The sequence below is a fragment of the Drosophila persimilis genome, unplaced genomic scaffold (genome assembly GCF_003286085.1).
Source record: "Drosophila persimilis strain 14011-0111.01,24,50 unplaced genomic scaffold, DperRS2 tig00003933-arrow-pilon, whole genome shotgun sequence".
In the NCBI taxonomy this organism is placed as follows: Eukaryota; Metazoa; Arthropoda; class Insecta; order Diptera; family Drosophilidae; genus Drosophila; species Drosophila persimilis.
In genome coordinates, this window is record NW_020825706.1 from 290,693 (window position 1) to 306,167 (window position 15,475).

The window sequence follows — 15,475 nt, forward strand, 5'->3', positions numbered from 1 at the left end:
TGCATTTCTCGCTCGAAATATCTGTTGCGTTGAAGCCAGAAGATGAACAGTGCCGCATTAAATTGAAATTTAAGACTAAAATCCAGTACTTGCATTAAGAGAGAATTTAAAGAAAATAAAGATCAAAGTAGGGTTATTATAGGGCTTTTCTTTAAAGAACTTCCATCACTCCCTAAGGCTACTTTTTGGACCCTACTTTCTTTAATTTACCGCCACTTAATCCTTTAGTTTGTTACGGTTCTTATGGATCTACAGATTCATTTAATAGGTCATATCATTTACAGTCTCCACTTCTACTTCAATCGCAATAACCCTCCAAAAGCACTCTCGCTCTCTCCCTCTGCAGCACAGAAAATCCCATTTTACGACAATGGACATTGTTCCTCCTGGTTCTCCTTTATTCGAGAGGGAGAGTGAGGTTCTTTATCCGAGAGACGCGGAGTCTTGCTTAAAACTGAAACTTGTGGTGGTCACAGCGTGCCCCGTAGACGTCCTTGCATCTCAAGGCGGAGCTGAGGAGACATTGAATTGACTTTTGCCTTGACGTTTGGGCTCCTTGGCTCCTCCACATGCAACATGCAACACGCTTCCTTCCGTCCGATCTCGTATGCAAGCCACAGGACACTGGCACGTGAGTGCTGGACCAAGGACTATAGGGTCCGGCATCACGTATACGCCTCGGTGTCTGCCTTCCATTCTCTGTCTGTACGACTGTTTTATTTGCGGAATGCAATTTTAGAAATGTTTTGCATATTCTTTAAGTAATTGCAAAAATTGTTTTGTGTCTGCGGTTTTGATGGACATTCTGGGAATTTGTGAATCGAACAGAGATTGAAGCACAAGGAAGCCCCAGAGCAGGGTTCCACCTCGCAACATGCAAACGAGATGTACACCTTTTTTGGGCCACTTATTCATGCAGTTAGCAGTAGACGCCAGTTGCTGTCAGACCCTGACAGATGTACGAGTATGTACGTATATGTAGGTCTGTAGCAATATTTTTGGCATGCCCCAAAACGACTTATTCTAAGCAATTTTGACAGCTGTCATTGCTCCAGACATCTGCGTTGTGTTGTGCTGATTGTTGCCTCTGCCTCTCGTGTAAGACAGGGGAAGTAAAGGGGGAACTGTGTCTCAAGACACTGACAATTCATTCAGTGTCCCTGTCCATTCATCTTCGCCTCGTGTGTGGGTGTGTGTGTGTGTGTGGTGTGATAAGCGGACTGACGGCAGTGACAGCAGTGGAAAGTTTCCCCTTTCGACTGGCTTTCATGGCCTTAAAGTTGCTTTAAAATTAGTTAAGTGAATTAGGGAATATGTTGGGGAAAAAGTTGTTGTGCATGCAGTATTCCATTCAAAATATGATGGACTATGCAGAGAATTTCAGAAGAAAACCTATAAAGTCTAAAGCCATTTCGTAGATCCGCCCCCACAGAGTCCTGTTTGGTAATTTGCTCTAAGTGGCTTGCAGCCATTTCCTCTAAAGTATACACATTTCATGGCATAAGCTCTGCAGACTCTCTGCTGCCTCTTCTGCAGGCTGACCGCATCGCACATGCCTTATAGCCAGGCCATCAGCTTGCGATTAACACGCCAGTGACAGGGATAGAGAGTCAAGGAGAGAAGTCTGGCTTGATGTGAAAATGGGGTGGGATCTGGGAGCTCTAACAATCTGCATAACTCAAGGAGAAGGGTGAACGGGGAACGTTGAACGGGTAACGGGAAGGTGCATTGCCAACGTAATAATCGTGCTGCATCATCAACGCGTAGAGCGTATCGCAATTATGATCAAAAGCCAGTGAAACGAGCGAAAGTGTTCGACTGAAGACCGCATAATGGTAGCCAGAACACAGAGAACTCCCTTCTGGGGATTGCGGATTGGGGATTGGTGACTGGGGGAAAAACTCATTTCATTTGCAGCGAATGGTGCGCGAATATTTTTCGCTGATTTTGCACGAGTTTGCACCTGGCAAAGTTTTGACCTCCTCCAGAGCTCTCTGCTCCAAATAGAACACACACACACACAGAGAGTGAGGAGAGAGTGCAATGGGGCGGGGGCTGGGGCGGTAAACACATTAGAAAACATTCTCCTGGGGGGGGGCGAAAACGATGGCGCGAAAATATCTTTAACGGAATCATTATCGCCATTTTTGGTATGCGCCTCGGCATTCTCAAATAGTTTTCCACAAGTTTCACAAGCGGCAAAGCGAAGAAAAAAAAATATATATAAAGAGAAATCGGTTTCCCGCGCTGCAAACACCAGCAGCAACACCAAACACACGTGGCTTGCCACCGACTTCGGCATAGTTTCAGCATAGAACTCTGCAATTTAAGGTGCTTATTGTGCAGCCAAGCAGATGCCACAAATAATCGATGAGATATCTGAAATGAAATGAAATGCGATAGTAAATACTTGGAACAAAGGAGTACCCATTGCGTGTGTGCACCCAAAAGAATGCAGCAAAATGTTGAATATCACTCGAGGGCGACCATTCGGTTTGCAATTTGCATTTAATCAAATAAACTGCAATCAAATTAACTGAGAAATGCCATCCAGCAGAACGATTGCATAGGATCTGTTTCTAGCTGCGGGATAGTGCAAACAAACAAAAGCGCGCCGGCGACACGCTAAATAAATAGGCACCAGAAATGGAAATTTAATTATCCAAAATATAGCAAATTCCATTAGAGAGCGAGAGGGGTAAAGAGCACTACAGGCGGGCCGTCAGGCAGGCAGCGGTGTTGCTCACTTTCTCCCTCTGGTCCTCTCCACCTATTGCAGGGTTTTTGGTGCCCTCTGTTTTGTATATAAGAGGAGTGTTGGACATAGGCAGAGGGCAGCATATTCTACTCATCCGATCGATTGAAAGCCCCTTGTATGCATCACGAAACGAAAGCCAAAGGGACGGTGCAGAAATTTTCGAGTTTTTATATGAAATTTAAACCAGGCTAGTGGCTAGTGCGCAGGGGGCTTCATCTATCCATCAAAGTCATCTATCATCTATTTATCTCTTCTATCCACAGATGGGTATCATTTTAGTCGATACCCTCACCTGGAAGCACTCATTTGTTTGAGTCTCGGCACTTGGCAACGAAATTCCATCAGCATCAATTGTAAATGATGTTTAAATATTCATTAGCTGCAACGATATATTTGAAATGCACTCACTCTGTTCCTCGAACGGTTTCTCCCTACTCTCTATACCCTATACCCTATACCCAGACAATTATTCACCATTATAGCTGCACCTTAGCGCTGGCACTTGGCGCCGTTGTTGACAGGCGACGAAAGCGCATTGGCGCATTGACATTCAATAGAAAATCCCCGTTCAAAAGCCCCACTCACACACACACACACACAAGGAGCGTACTCGAATGTCGTAAATGCAATTACAATTAGAAGGCATGTATGTGTTGGTGGAGTCTGCACGACAGAACTGAGGACTGGGCCACGCCCACACACACACAACCGAGGCCAGTGCCAAAGCGAAGGCCAAAGCCAAAGCCCCTGCTCGACTCAATTCGAGCGCTAATTGCAAATTTATTGACTGCAATAAATGTCAGTAGAGTTTCAAGCTGCATTAAAATGATGCAGTTCCCGGGGATTACCCGACATTTACACTACCATCCATCCATTCCGATGGTTGGTTTGGATTCAATTTGTCAACTGTGGATTGGAGGCCAAATTAAGCCTGTTTCCATTGGTTTGAAACATGTTTGGCCCATAATCTTTGCAGGCGAATCGCCTAATGTACGGGGCTATCCCAGAGATATTTGCACACACACACACGCACACACCACAAATGGCTTAAAGTGGAACCGTATCCGGCTCTGCAACTGGAGCCTTCTGGCCTGCGAGCTATTTGATGTGCGGCTGCTACTGGGCAAAAAGCGCAATGTATTTACAAATCAATTCCATTCGTTGCTTGGATCAATAATGTTAAACTGTTTTCCCGATTAAGAGTGGAAGGACGAACGATATATGCTCTGGCTCTGGCTCTGCCACTGGTAAAGGGGATTCGATTAATTCTGAGTATATCCCTAACAACTCGGCCTCGTGGAGTTTGTATATTTAAGGCAGCTGAATGATTAGATTTTTATCCCCAAGTGTCCCCAAGAGGCCCAAACTGCTCAGGTAATGAAATATGCCCTGTGGCTGAAGTACAAATGAAATATTTACGCCGTAATGCCCCTCAACAATTAATTGTTAATTACTTGAAACAACATTTACTCTGACCAGCCCACACCCTCTACTTGGTGTTTGTGTGTGAGAAATTAATTAAAAAACGGCGTGCATAACCGCGCATGCAATGCCAAACCAACTGCAATGCCAAATATTTGTAAATAAAACGAGTAAAAAACATAAAAAACCTGAAGGGAAAGCAAATACAAAAATATTTTCGCCATGGGCCACAGTTTGGAACACAGAAGCGTTAAAAGCCCCAGTTAATTGCCAGCAAATTTATGAACGTTTATGAAAACTCGCCACAACAATAACTCAACTCAAAAAACGATGTTAGCAGGCCAGCCAGAGCCAGCAGCACTTTGATGGGCGCACTTGAAAGCTTCCGGAAAAATTCAATTGAAAACAAGAAAAACCACGATACTATTGAATGTTACGACTGGCGGATATCCAGCAGAAATCCTTACAAAAATAACATTATTCATTAAAAACTTTAATATCAATACTACTAAATACTATATTTATTGAGGGATCAAATAAATACAAAATGAATAATTAAAGGGCACTGCATATCGACTATCATAAAATCATTTATTTGCGCTACTTTTTGGTATTTTTATTGGGGTTTGAAAAATGTTGGCGCAGTGGCTCTGTGATTTTCACGGGATTTTGCGAAACTATTTTCGGTGTGGGGGGCAAGGGCAGGAGGATAACTCTCTGAAAATTTTTGGTGCGCATAAATTTTAACACCAATTAAATCGATAACTTTCTGTGCATGGAAGCGTCGCAAAATGCAGATTATGTATACGCGGCGTTGCGTCTGTACGCATGGCTGCTAAAATCGGGGCCAAAAGGGGGCTTCGGGGGCCAGGGGCCAGGGGCTTTTCAGAATGTAATTAGTAAATATATGTAAATGAATTTTGACGCAATTTTCGCAGAGAGCGAGTGCTCGTAGTGCTTCTAAATTGTAATTAATTCTAATTGGTTTTTTAAATGTGTCAATAAATTTGTGCCCCTCTGTAACTCTACTGGAGTATCAATTATTCTTTTGGTCAATTGCATAATCCCATGGTCCATGGTCATGAATCAAAAGCATTGAGAAAATCCCCACCTGGAATGGCACACGTGTGTGGCAGACAGAGCTGCCGCTGTCCCTGTGGCATGCGAGGTTATTGAAAAAAACCCCACGACGACGGCCATGCATAAATCAAGCTAGCGACTGTCTTTCGGTTATTAATATGCCCAAAAACCAACCAAAAGTATTTCAATGATTTATGGCCATGCTATGGTAACTCGAACGGGGATTAGCCGAAGGTGGAAAGCTGATTACGCCCCTCTGTGCACCTTCCTGTGGCAGGTGAATTTTTCCTGCGCTTTTGTAACAAGTCAATTTGTACTGGGAATTCACGCAGTTGATGCCCCACCGCACAAATCATGTTCCATTGCAGCAGCAGCCAGCGGAGCAGCCACGGACCTAGTAAAACGTGTAGCGGAGGGACTATGCATCTTAATGACCACCCCAATCGCCCCCAACCCGCCAGAGGTAGCTAGAACTTGCCGCATAAATATGAACTAAGCTCCACACTTTGTCTGTGTGTGTGCGTGCTTGCGTTTGTGTGTGTGCTGGTGGGGCGTGTCCTTTTCCCCGAGTCGCTCGCTGAATCGCTTGTGTGTTTAGCGCAAGCAATTGAGCAGCTGCACTAAGTTTGTTAGCCGCTTAGTAAGACGAGACTAGAAATATACCCTGTAAAATGAATCCCAGGGAAAATCTCTCCTAGGAGAAACTAGGTCCCAGAGAAAATCTGGATGCATTCTTCTGAGACGCTGGGTGCCAAGTCATCAAAGAGAGAGTTTTCCATTCTTAGTTCTTCATACACTTCTAACAATCTTCAATACCTCTTTTGAGGCCATGAATTGCTTAGATAAAACTCCAGGATCTGAGTAATTTCGCTCCCAAAGAAGTATTTCCTTTTTTCAAACAGCAAGCATTCAAAGTCCATGTCCAGCTCATCCAAAGGCCATCAAACCTGTTTTGATGACTAACCCAAATTCTCAGGTGACATGTTTCCCAATTTTCGAGTACACTTCCCTGACGTCTGCTAGCTTGAAAATTGATCCCCTGCTGAGCATCTGAAAGTCGTTCAATATTTAGCCACTTGTTGTTACGGTTTTGCTGCCTGTTGTCCGGTTTTCGGGGGCTTTGTTAATACGCCTCTCAGGCTCTGGCATTTGTCGGGTGTTCTCCGGATCTCAGCAACGGTCTAGCGTTTTCGTTTGGTTTACGGATTCGTATTCGGATACGGATAGGGATACGGAATTGTGATTCTGTTGCTGGTTGCTAGTTGCTGGTGGCTGCTTGTGCGCACTGTTTTGGCTTGTTTATGATTGCAGCAAGCGGTTTGGCAGCAATTATTGCTAGAAGAAACAACAGCCAGAGAGCAATACAGACGGCCATAGAAAGGGTGGAGAGTGGAGAGTGGAGAGGAGGGGTATAATGCGCTCGGTTTTAGTGTCATTTGCCATGTTGTTGCTTTCTTTGTGGCATCCTTGTTCTGTGTGCAGTTGAGCATGAAATATGCCTGAAGTGTTTGCGGGGGGTTGACCAAAAAGTTGCACTACCCAGATGGGGACTACAGAGATTTCAAAGGGGATTTCCAGAGCTATGCACACCTTGGACTTAACCTTCTGCCATTTTTGAAATTTATGCTCCAATATCAACTCTTTCATTTAGTTAGTTAACCGCATATAGAAAAGGCTGAGTGAGAGAGAGAGAGAGAGAGAGGGAGAGAGTAGCTAGGGGTTGTGCATTCCAGCCACTGCAATGCAGCTATAAATTGTTACAAACTTTCGGCAATTAGGTAGAAATGTGTTGTTGGGTCGGAGGCCTCCTTGAAACCGCATGAAAGCAGGCCAGTAGTAACTTGGCCAACAGTTAAATAAATGCGCTTGCATGTTTAAGCCAAATAATAATAAAGAAAATCGTTGTTGCTGAGGATACTCTGCCAGTCTCTGGCTCTGACTGAGCGAAGGCTGCATATTTGTGGTACCTCTGGTAGGGTATATAGTAATTGCCGAAACGTGCGTAACAGACAGCTTAAAAGATACCTTTTCCTAGGAGATTGAGGATTAATATCTCTCAGCAGAAGCCGTTAAACACCAAAATAAATATGCAAAAAATACACAACAAATCATAAGATCTCATAACAAAAACAAACAAACAAGAAAATAATTCACATTATGAATTATAAACGCATTCCATTTGCAAGTAATTACATAAATTACTGATGAAAAAAGCAGGGTCAACCGAGTGGTGGGGGCGGAGGGGGAGCCTCGGAAAACAGAAGTGAAAATCATAGAAATCAATTGCAGGAAAAAAATACAATCATAATACCTCGTATTGTGGGGGGTAGACAAAAAGGATATAATAATGAAAGCGGAATATTCCAGGAATGGTATGGCAGGGCAGGCCTTCGACGGCCAGCTATAAATACAAATGACAATAAATTGTCATTTTGACCACAATAAATATAAATTAAATAAATTCAATGAAACAAAAACCAGCAGCAGATCCACCCAATGGAATGCATGAGCTGGAAAAATAAAAACGATGGAAACAAGAGACAAAACCGAACCAAACAACAACTGCACAAAAAGGGAAAGTCAACAATTGTCATTGTCAACCTCTGGCTGCCAATAAATTGCATTATTAGAGTACACTGGGGAAAATAATATATATCCAAATTCATTCTCTAAATGCATCATCAAAGGAATACTCTGGTTTTCTCTCGGTGTAAATGCTGAGGCATGTGTGTGCGATAGTTTCAAAGAGGAGTATGGGTGCAGAAAACTATTTGTAATACAATCAGCAATGCTGAGTGAGAGGGGAGTTCTCCCCCTCCCCCTCCACCCCTCCAGTCGTCGGACTTCTAACCCTCGCAGCCTCTAGATCGCCCTATGCTGACATGCGTGTTTGTTACAGCAATTGTCAACATAAATAAAATTAAATTAATGGAGTAGGGAACTCACACACGCACACACACGCACACACACACACACACACATGCCCACGCATAAAGCATGTAAAGTATATGTATATGTGCCACACACATGCATAGAGTCTGTCTGGCTGTCAGAGTGGCTGTCAAAGTGACCATTTCATTTAATACAAACACACTGGCATTGTCTGTCTGTGTCTGTGGCCCTTTGTGTGTTTTTGTTTTTGTGCCCCGCCCCTCGACAAGTGGAAATTAAACACGCACCCAAAACGCACACACATGCACACGCATACCCTGTCAATTGCCATTTCCATTTTGGCTGATCATTGGCATATAAGCAAGACGCACACATCCATACAATCCTCTGGGGACGCCATTTTGGCTTGACTTTCCTGCCGTCTGACGAATTTTTTCTTTCTCAGTTTTTGTTTATTTTCTATCCTTCATTATATTCGCAATTGGTCGCTTGTGGTGTTCCCCCTTTTCTTGTCCTCTTTCTTTTCTTTTCGCCTCTATTTTGTGATGCTCTTTTGTCCGAAAGATAAACGTTGGCTCTGGTTTTGGCTGGTGTTTGAAAGGTGGCAAAAGGTATAGGTTACACTGAGCGAAATTGTTAGAGGATGCCTGGGATATATAGAGAGTTTTAGGCAGAAGTCCAGCGTTTTGATATGAAGAAACCTGTTTGTATAGCTAACATTTTAATAACAAATCGGTTCCTGTATTATCTGTATGACCAATCAGGCTAAGAGTATGCCTTTCTATTTTTGATTACTTTTTAGTTAACGAAAGTAGGAAAATGCTCTTAGATCTTAAGATATACTTTATTTTTCATATGCTAAAAGGTTACTCAAATCCCAAACCAAAAACCGCATTAATTTTCTCGAGTGCGCAACAAAACCAAACAGTTTTCCCAAGGCTTTCTGAGCTTTTCCCCCCAGTCCTTTGTCTATTTTTTCCCCCTCATAAGCACACACACAAACAGAGACGGAGAGACAGGGAGACAGAGAGATAGAAATACAAATGGCCTTGACATTTCTTATGCTTATCGCTGTCAGTGCAGGCGTTGAAATTGTAATTTGTGTAATCTCAGGTGGACCAGGCAACCAGGGCGGCCCAGAACGGAGGCAGCTCCTAACAAAGAAATAAAGGTGTCGGCGAGGGTCGTGAGTGCGTATGGCTCCATTTGCGCAGAGAGAGGGAGAGAGAGAGAAACCACTTAAACCGCTTGACAAACTGGCGACAGTCGCATGTTTCCTTCTCCCCATCCACTAATTAACAGCAGCAACACATAATGCTAATCCAATGAGGGCGGCCGCCTGAGGGGGGAAAAACTTGACATTTGTATTAAAATTAATTAATTTATTTGTTTTCATATTATATAAATTACATTTAGAGCTTTTGCACTGCTTAAATCATACGCAAGAATCATTTCATTTTTTTGTTTGTTTGAACTAATTAGATTTTTGTGTATTTGTGTGGGTGTATCTGTGTGTGGGGGTGGATGGGTGGGCGTTTACATGTGACGGGCATTGCCAAAGCCTCCATGGCCGGACTGGCTGGCGCCCTTGTTGAAGCCCATCTGCAGATTAAGCTCGCCCTCGTGGGCACGGAGCTGCTCCTCGGTGAAGACGCGTTCGTTCTTGTCCGACATCTTGGGGCCCAGAGTGGGGCCAGTGAACTCTGGATGCTTTTGCGTCTATTAACAAGATATGAATCACTGCCAAATGAGTTTTAAAATGTCTTTTAGGGCAACACTTACAATGCGTCCCAGGGCGTATAGGGAGAGGGTGACCTGTGGAATATTGCGACGCTCGAAAAGATCGGCTGTCTGGAAGATCTCCTCCTCGGGGACACCGTACTTCTTGACGGCCGCCTGGAAGCGCTGGATGTTCTCCATCAGCTGGAAATTGGTGCCACGCTCCTGGATCTTCTTCACGGATCCGGGTGCCAGCTTATTGGCCAGCTTGCACAGCCAGATGCCGTCCTTGAGGATATCCTCATACTGTCCGCTGGGCACCTTCTCGCCGAGCACGGCAAAGACCCAATTGAGGACTTCCTGTTCCTGTTCCTTGTTGCGTGGCTACAAAACAGAGAGACAGAGAATGCTTGTAAGTGCTTTGACAATTGAAACATGAGAATGGCAGCCAAGCGCCTGGCAAATCGTGGGACAAAAGTGAGGGGAGAAACGAGAGAAATTGTCTCTAAAAATAAATAGAGCCAAATCCTGCTCACGGATTGCCCTCAAGTTCAAAGGTCAGTGTCTGTGTCTGTGCCCGTGTGTTTCCATTTGGAAACACACCCAAATCAAAGCAGGCTACGGTGGCAGGCCACGACACGACAGCAGCAAGAGCCAGAGACAGAGTCACAGTCAGAGTCAGAAGCACAGAGAAATAGATTCATTTTCCAATTAATTAATTTTGATTCCAGGACTCGCCACCGCAGACGGGGAGGCATTTTAACGGGACGACAGTTGACAGCAGAAGCCACTAACTGTTTAATTGAAATTTACGCAGAAAAGCAATATACATTTCTGCTCCCTGGGTGGAGCTCAACGGTGCAGTTCATTCACCCGACAAAAAAACTGAATGATTTGTGGAAAAGAAACACCATTTCTCCCCCACGCATGAATCTAATTGACCTCCGGAACAAGTTTTGCTAATTAAAAACAATGCTAAAGCGTCCCCATAAAATATTTATCTAGTGTGCAATGCGGCGTATACGCAACAATTACCCCTGAAACTGAACTATTTTCGTAATTGAAATCTGATGCTTATACACACCACACCATACCACACCCATCCGCTCATTCGCTCATCCGCTCATTAATATTTCGCACATTTGTGCTGCATTGTTCGTGGGTTATGTTGCCATTTTTGCCATTTTTATATGCCTTTGCCGGGGCCAATTGTGGCTTTCTGTTTGCACATATTCGCGTTTGAGCCTGTGTCATTTGATTTGTGGCTAGGCATTCGAAAATCGAATCGAATAACATTTTTTGGATACGAAAATCGCGCCCACAAAACCAAAATGTCCGCAAAATGTCACATTGCATACAAAGTGCAAACATTAAAAAATAATAATAAATTTAACAATTTAATTTGAAGCGATTTTTTGTTGTTGTCGTTGCAGGTAAAAGTGCAGCGAAATATAGAGAAAATCTGGTTAAGGGAGATAAATAAACTTTAATCTAACATGCAAAATAAGTAAATAAACATTATATTCCTGTTAAAATAGATATTAGAGGTATGAGAGGTATTAGAAGTACATTGAGGGGTTTTTTAAGAGCTCTATCAGCCTCAAAATCACAGTCACTCCCTTTTCCGCCTATCGGCCTAATCTATGAACCCACAATCTTCTAATCTCCATAAAGGATATCTTTCAGATGTATTTAAAACTCATTCTCAGTTAGTTCTCCTGTTGTTGCTATTCTTTCGACTGTGAATTATTGCTGGTTATTCTTCTCTCTGTTGCATTCACGTACATTCATATTCTTCAGTTGTGAAATTATTTATTTATTTAATACACACATACACACACATATGTGAATATGTGGCGTATTGATGGGTTAAAATTGAAGCTGGAATCTGCCAACGAGGCTCCGGGCATCGCGCGGTATCAGGCAGCAGCACGCTTTAATGGCAACCAATGAACCGAGGGGATTTTAATGAATTGTACGTCAATTTGCATTTGCAATTGCTTCGATTCCCATTCGATTTCGACTCGAACATTTTTCCCTCTCTGTGTTTTTTTATATATTTTTGTTTGGTTTTTTAATTGAATGTACAAACAATTCGTGGAGTTCGTTGTGGAGTGTTGTTGCTGATCTGCTGATAGAATTGCATTTCATTTTTGGCTCTTGGCTCTTGCCTCTTGCCCCTCCCTTCTCTCTACCTTCTGGCTTCCTTCTCTCTCCTACTGTTTTTCTCATTATTAATTGGTTTATCTGGTTGGCCGCTTGACAGTCGTCGTCGGTTTTCTCTTTCGCTGTTTGCCATATATTAAAAAATCATTTTGGTAGGTGATGAACGGCTAAGTGATATCGATTGTGGTCAGGAGCCACGACCAATGGGGAAGTCCTGACATGCTGTGTCTTTGAGGTTGAACACTGGGGAATAATTTGCAGCTGAAGCTCTTTAATATTTAAAATTCTTTTTTCCACTGCAAGGAAGTGGAATGTGTAATTCGTTTTATCTGAATTTTTCCAGACATAATTTTGCTGTTGTGTTTGTGCGCCCTGACCTTCAAATAACCCTCAACTTTGTTTCATTTTGAATGGCGCCCTCTTTTTTTTTGTTAGTTTATTTTTTCCTTTTTCCGGACTGCTGGGTGGCGGTGGCTGGCTGGCATAAATATACAAATTTTCATTTGTACATAAAGATAAACGCTCATTTTTGCTGCTGCTGTTATTTCAATTTGTCATTTGGACGGCTGCCAATTGCTGCGGAAAAGCAAATGAAATGAAAATTCTGCCTGACAATAAGTTTTTTTTTGTGTTTTTGTTTGGTTTTGTTTTGTATCAAAAGTGTACTTTTTTACAGTCCAGTCCCAGTCCCAGTCCCAGTCCCCTCCGCGTGTCCTTGAGAGGATTGTAAAAACCGTGAACTAAGCACACGGTAAATTGCATTAAAGTTTCGGTTCATTTTCCTTGGGGTTTTCTTCGCCGGGGTTTATGTTTATTGCCTTTTGTTTTGTTGCCAAGAAAATGCGGCAGACGCGCATCAACAAATTGTTTTCGGTGGTTCTTGGCTCAACAGATTGCTGTATAGACAGTGAAAATTGTTGGAAAATATCCCCATACATTGTTTAAAGGGGATTTTCTTGGGGGATGAACTCATCGTTGCATTTTCCATTAAAAATGCAATAAATCAAAGCTAGCCAATGTACAATCATTAATTAAAATGTGTCAGACCAAAAACTGTGGATTTACTTTTAAATACATTATAAAACATATGGAATTTATTTATAGGCAGTCTCATAGGTAATGCAGATTATTTATTGCATGTTAATTTATTTTCACAAATTGAAAACTTTTTTCTGTTGTCATCAAATCACCAGGCATTAAAATACATGAAAAACGCTGAAGTATGTCAAGCCTTCAAAGGCCAAGAGTTTTTCGTGCATCGGTGACATGGCATTCCCGAATGGGTCTATAATTCAGATTATAATTCGCTCCAATAAAGCGCATAGTTCTTTCTGTCAGTTTCTCTCATTATTGAGAGACAACTGTCAACAGTGAATGGGAAATGTTGGCAAATTAATTATGCATCGAAAGTGCCAAAGGGAACGGCGAAAAGTGCTAAATAATTTATGCATCAAAAGAGTAAAAATATTGTATAAAATATTTAAGCCCTGCAGCAGGAGGACAGACGCCCCGAGTGAGTGACAGAGTGCAATGCAACCAAAATGCAGGCCACGGTCTGGGCTCTGGCCTCTGGCCTCTGGGTCTGGGTCGTCTACCCATCGATCCTTGGACCAAAAATATACGGCTGGTTAACTGGGGGAGCCCACAGGGGACCAAGGGCGGCCCCCACCCTTGCGGCAAAGTGTCAACAAAGTGATTTTTTATTTTAATTTACAAAAAAGGCTATGAGATATGGAATGGTAGAAATACTGGTACGAGAAATATATGCAAATGAATTATGAGCTGACAGCTGACTCGTGGGCGGAGGAAAAAATACATTTTCTAGAAAATGCTTCACACAAATGAGGGATTTTCGTAAACATATCAGTCTTAGAAGTATTGGAATCCGTCGTTGAAGCAGTGCAACAGTCCAGCAAGCAGTTTAATGTGTCTAAAATCACTGAAAACAGTTTTGGAAGCACTGTAGTCCGTCTGGCAGTCTCGTATGCGATATATGAGAATGATTTATGATCAGGCAGCTGCCTTGACGAGTGGTCGGAGTAGAATATACTTCTGCCAGAAAATTATATTGCACACAAATGATTACTATTCATGAGTCTATCCACATAATACTTGTATCTGCCCGATTGTTAATTGACTATTTAAATATTTAACCAATTCAAAAATAAAATTAAATTAAAAATTAATTAAATCGGGACACGTTGCTTGCAATTAAATATTTTGTGTGTTTAATTGCTTATTTAAATATAAATACATATACATATATGTATGTACATTGATGATTTCGTTGCGCATTGATATTCCATTGATTGTTCCATATCATATATTTGTATGAATGCACATGTTTTATTTATTTATTTATTGTTTTAATAACCAGTTTCGCAATAACTGAATATTCTGAAATTTTAATTTGTTTGTTTTCTCATTTCATTCCGATTTATTTGATAGCAGTCTTTGTGTTTCTGGTGTTCAAATTAATTGATTTGAGTATATATTCATCAGTACGTGACTTTCATACTATAGTGCCCATTTATAATTTTGTTTTTTTTGTCAGATTCGTGCTCTTCTTACTTTTCTTTGTGCAGGAAAATGTTCCACTCGAAAGGGTGGCATTTGGGAATTTAAAAATATAGTTGTAATCCTAGAGAAAGTCGAACAATCGCTGCTTGAAGTAAGAGACATATTTATCACTCTTTAAACATGTTTTCAATATTCAATCTGTTTTTTCTAAGTGATTTTCGGTGTATTCCCCACAGCTCCTGATGAGCCAGGGTATTCGGATTTAATTATATTTAACACTATTTTGAAACCAGTTTCCCTTTATCCATACAGGACTAGCGGATATGCTTCTGTTTGTAGAACTTACAGCCATTGTGTTTTTATTTATTTAGAAAATGCGAAAGAACTATGCTTTTTGCGTGTGGCGCGTTTGAAACAAAATTTTCAACTGACGCAAGTTGTTCGAAACAGTTTTCCATTTAGCCTAAGCGAAAAGATAATTTACGAAAAATGCTGAAAATGTTTTTGGGCTAAACTAATGCCGTTGCCACGAATAGATATAGATTTAGCCGATGCCAAAATCGCCCAAAATAAAGCCAATACGTGGGAGGGAGGCAGATGGGGGCAACGGGGCGGATGGGTAGCAGTAAAACAAATATAGATGCCAGCGGCGGAAGCTCTTGGTGACGTCACAGTGGGGGGCTGGCTGGTGGAAGACAGAAGTGTGCCTTGTGCCACTCGATTCCCTTTCGGTTTCTCTCATGGCTGTTGGCCAGTAGAACAATTTCAAGCAATTTGCCAGCAATTATGTTAAGACAAGAGATCATGTTGGTACCTCAGAGTATCTCAAAGATACACACATATTTGTACCTATGGTTGCGGGGGTGCTGTAGATTCCTTGAATATTTGCCCACTAATTGAAATTGCTGGCTAATTAAT

At 42.1% G+C, this 15,475-nt stretch overlaps 1 protein-coding gene across 1 annotated transcript; it reads right to left on the bottom strand.

The window, feature by feature from the left end:
* Window positions 1-9,538: 9,538 nt before the first annotated feature.
* LOC6594203 (myophilin) lies at window positions 9,539-14,924 on the bottom strand. Its single transcript, XM_026994480.1, has 3 exons — window positions 14,904-14,924; window positions 9,935-10,255; window positions 9,539-9,871 (listed from the first exon to the last, which is right to left on the bottom strand). The coding sequence occupies exons 1-3, from the start codon at window positions 14,907-14,909 to the stop codon at window positions 9,689-9,691; spliced, it is 510 nt and encodes a 169-aa protein (XP_026850281.1). The 5' UTR covers window positions 14,910-14,924; the 3' UTR covers window positions 9,539-9,688.
* Between the last annotated feature and the right edge of the window lie 551 nt (window positions 14,925-15,475).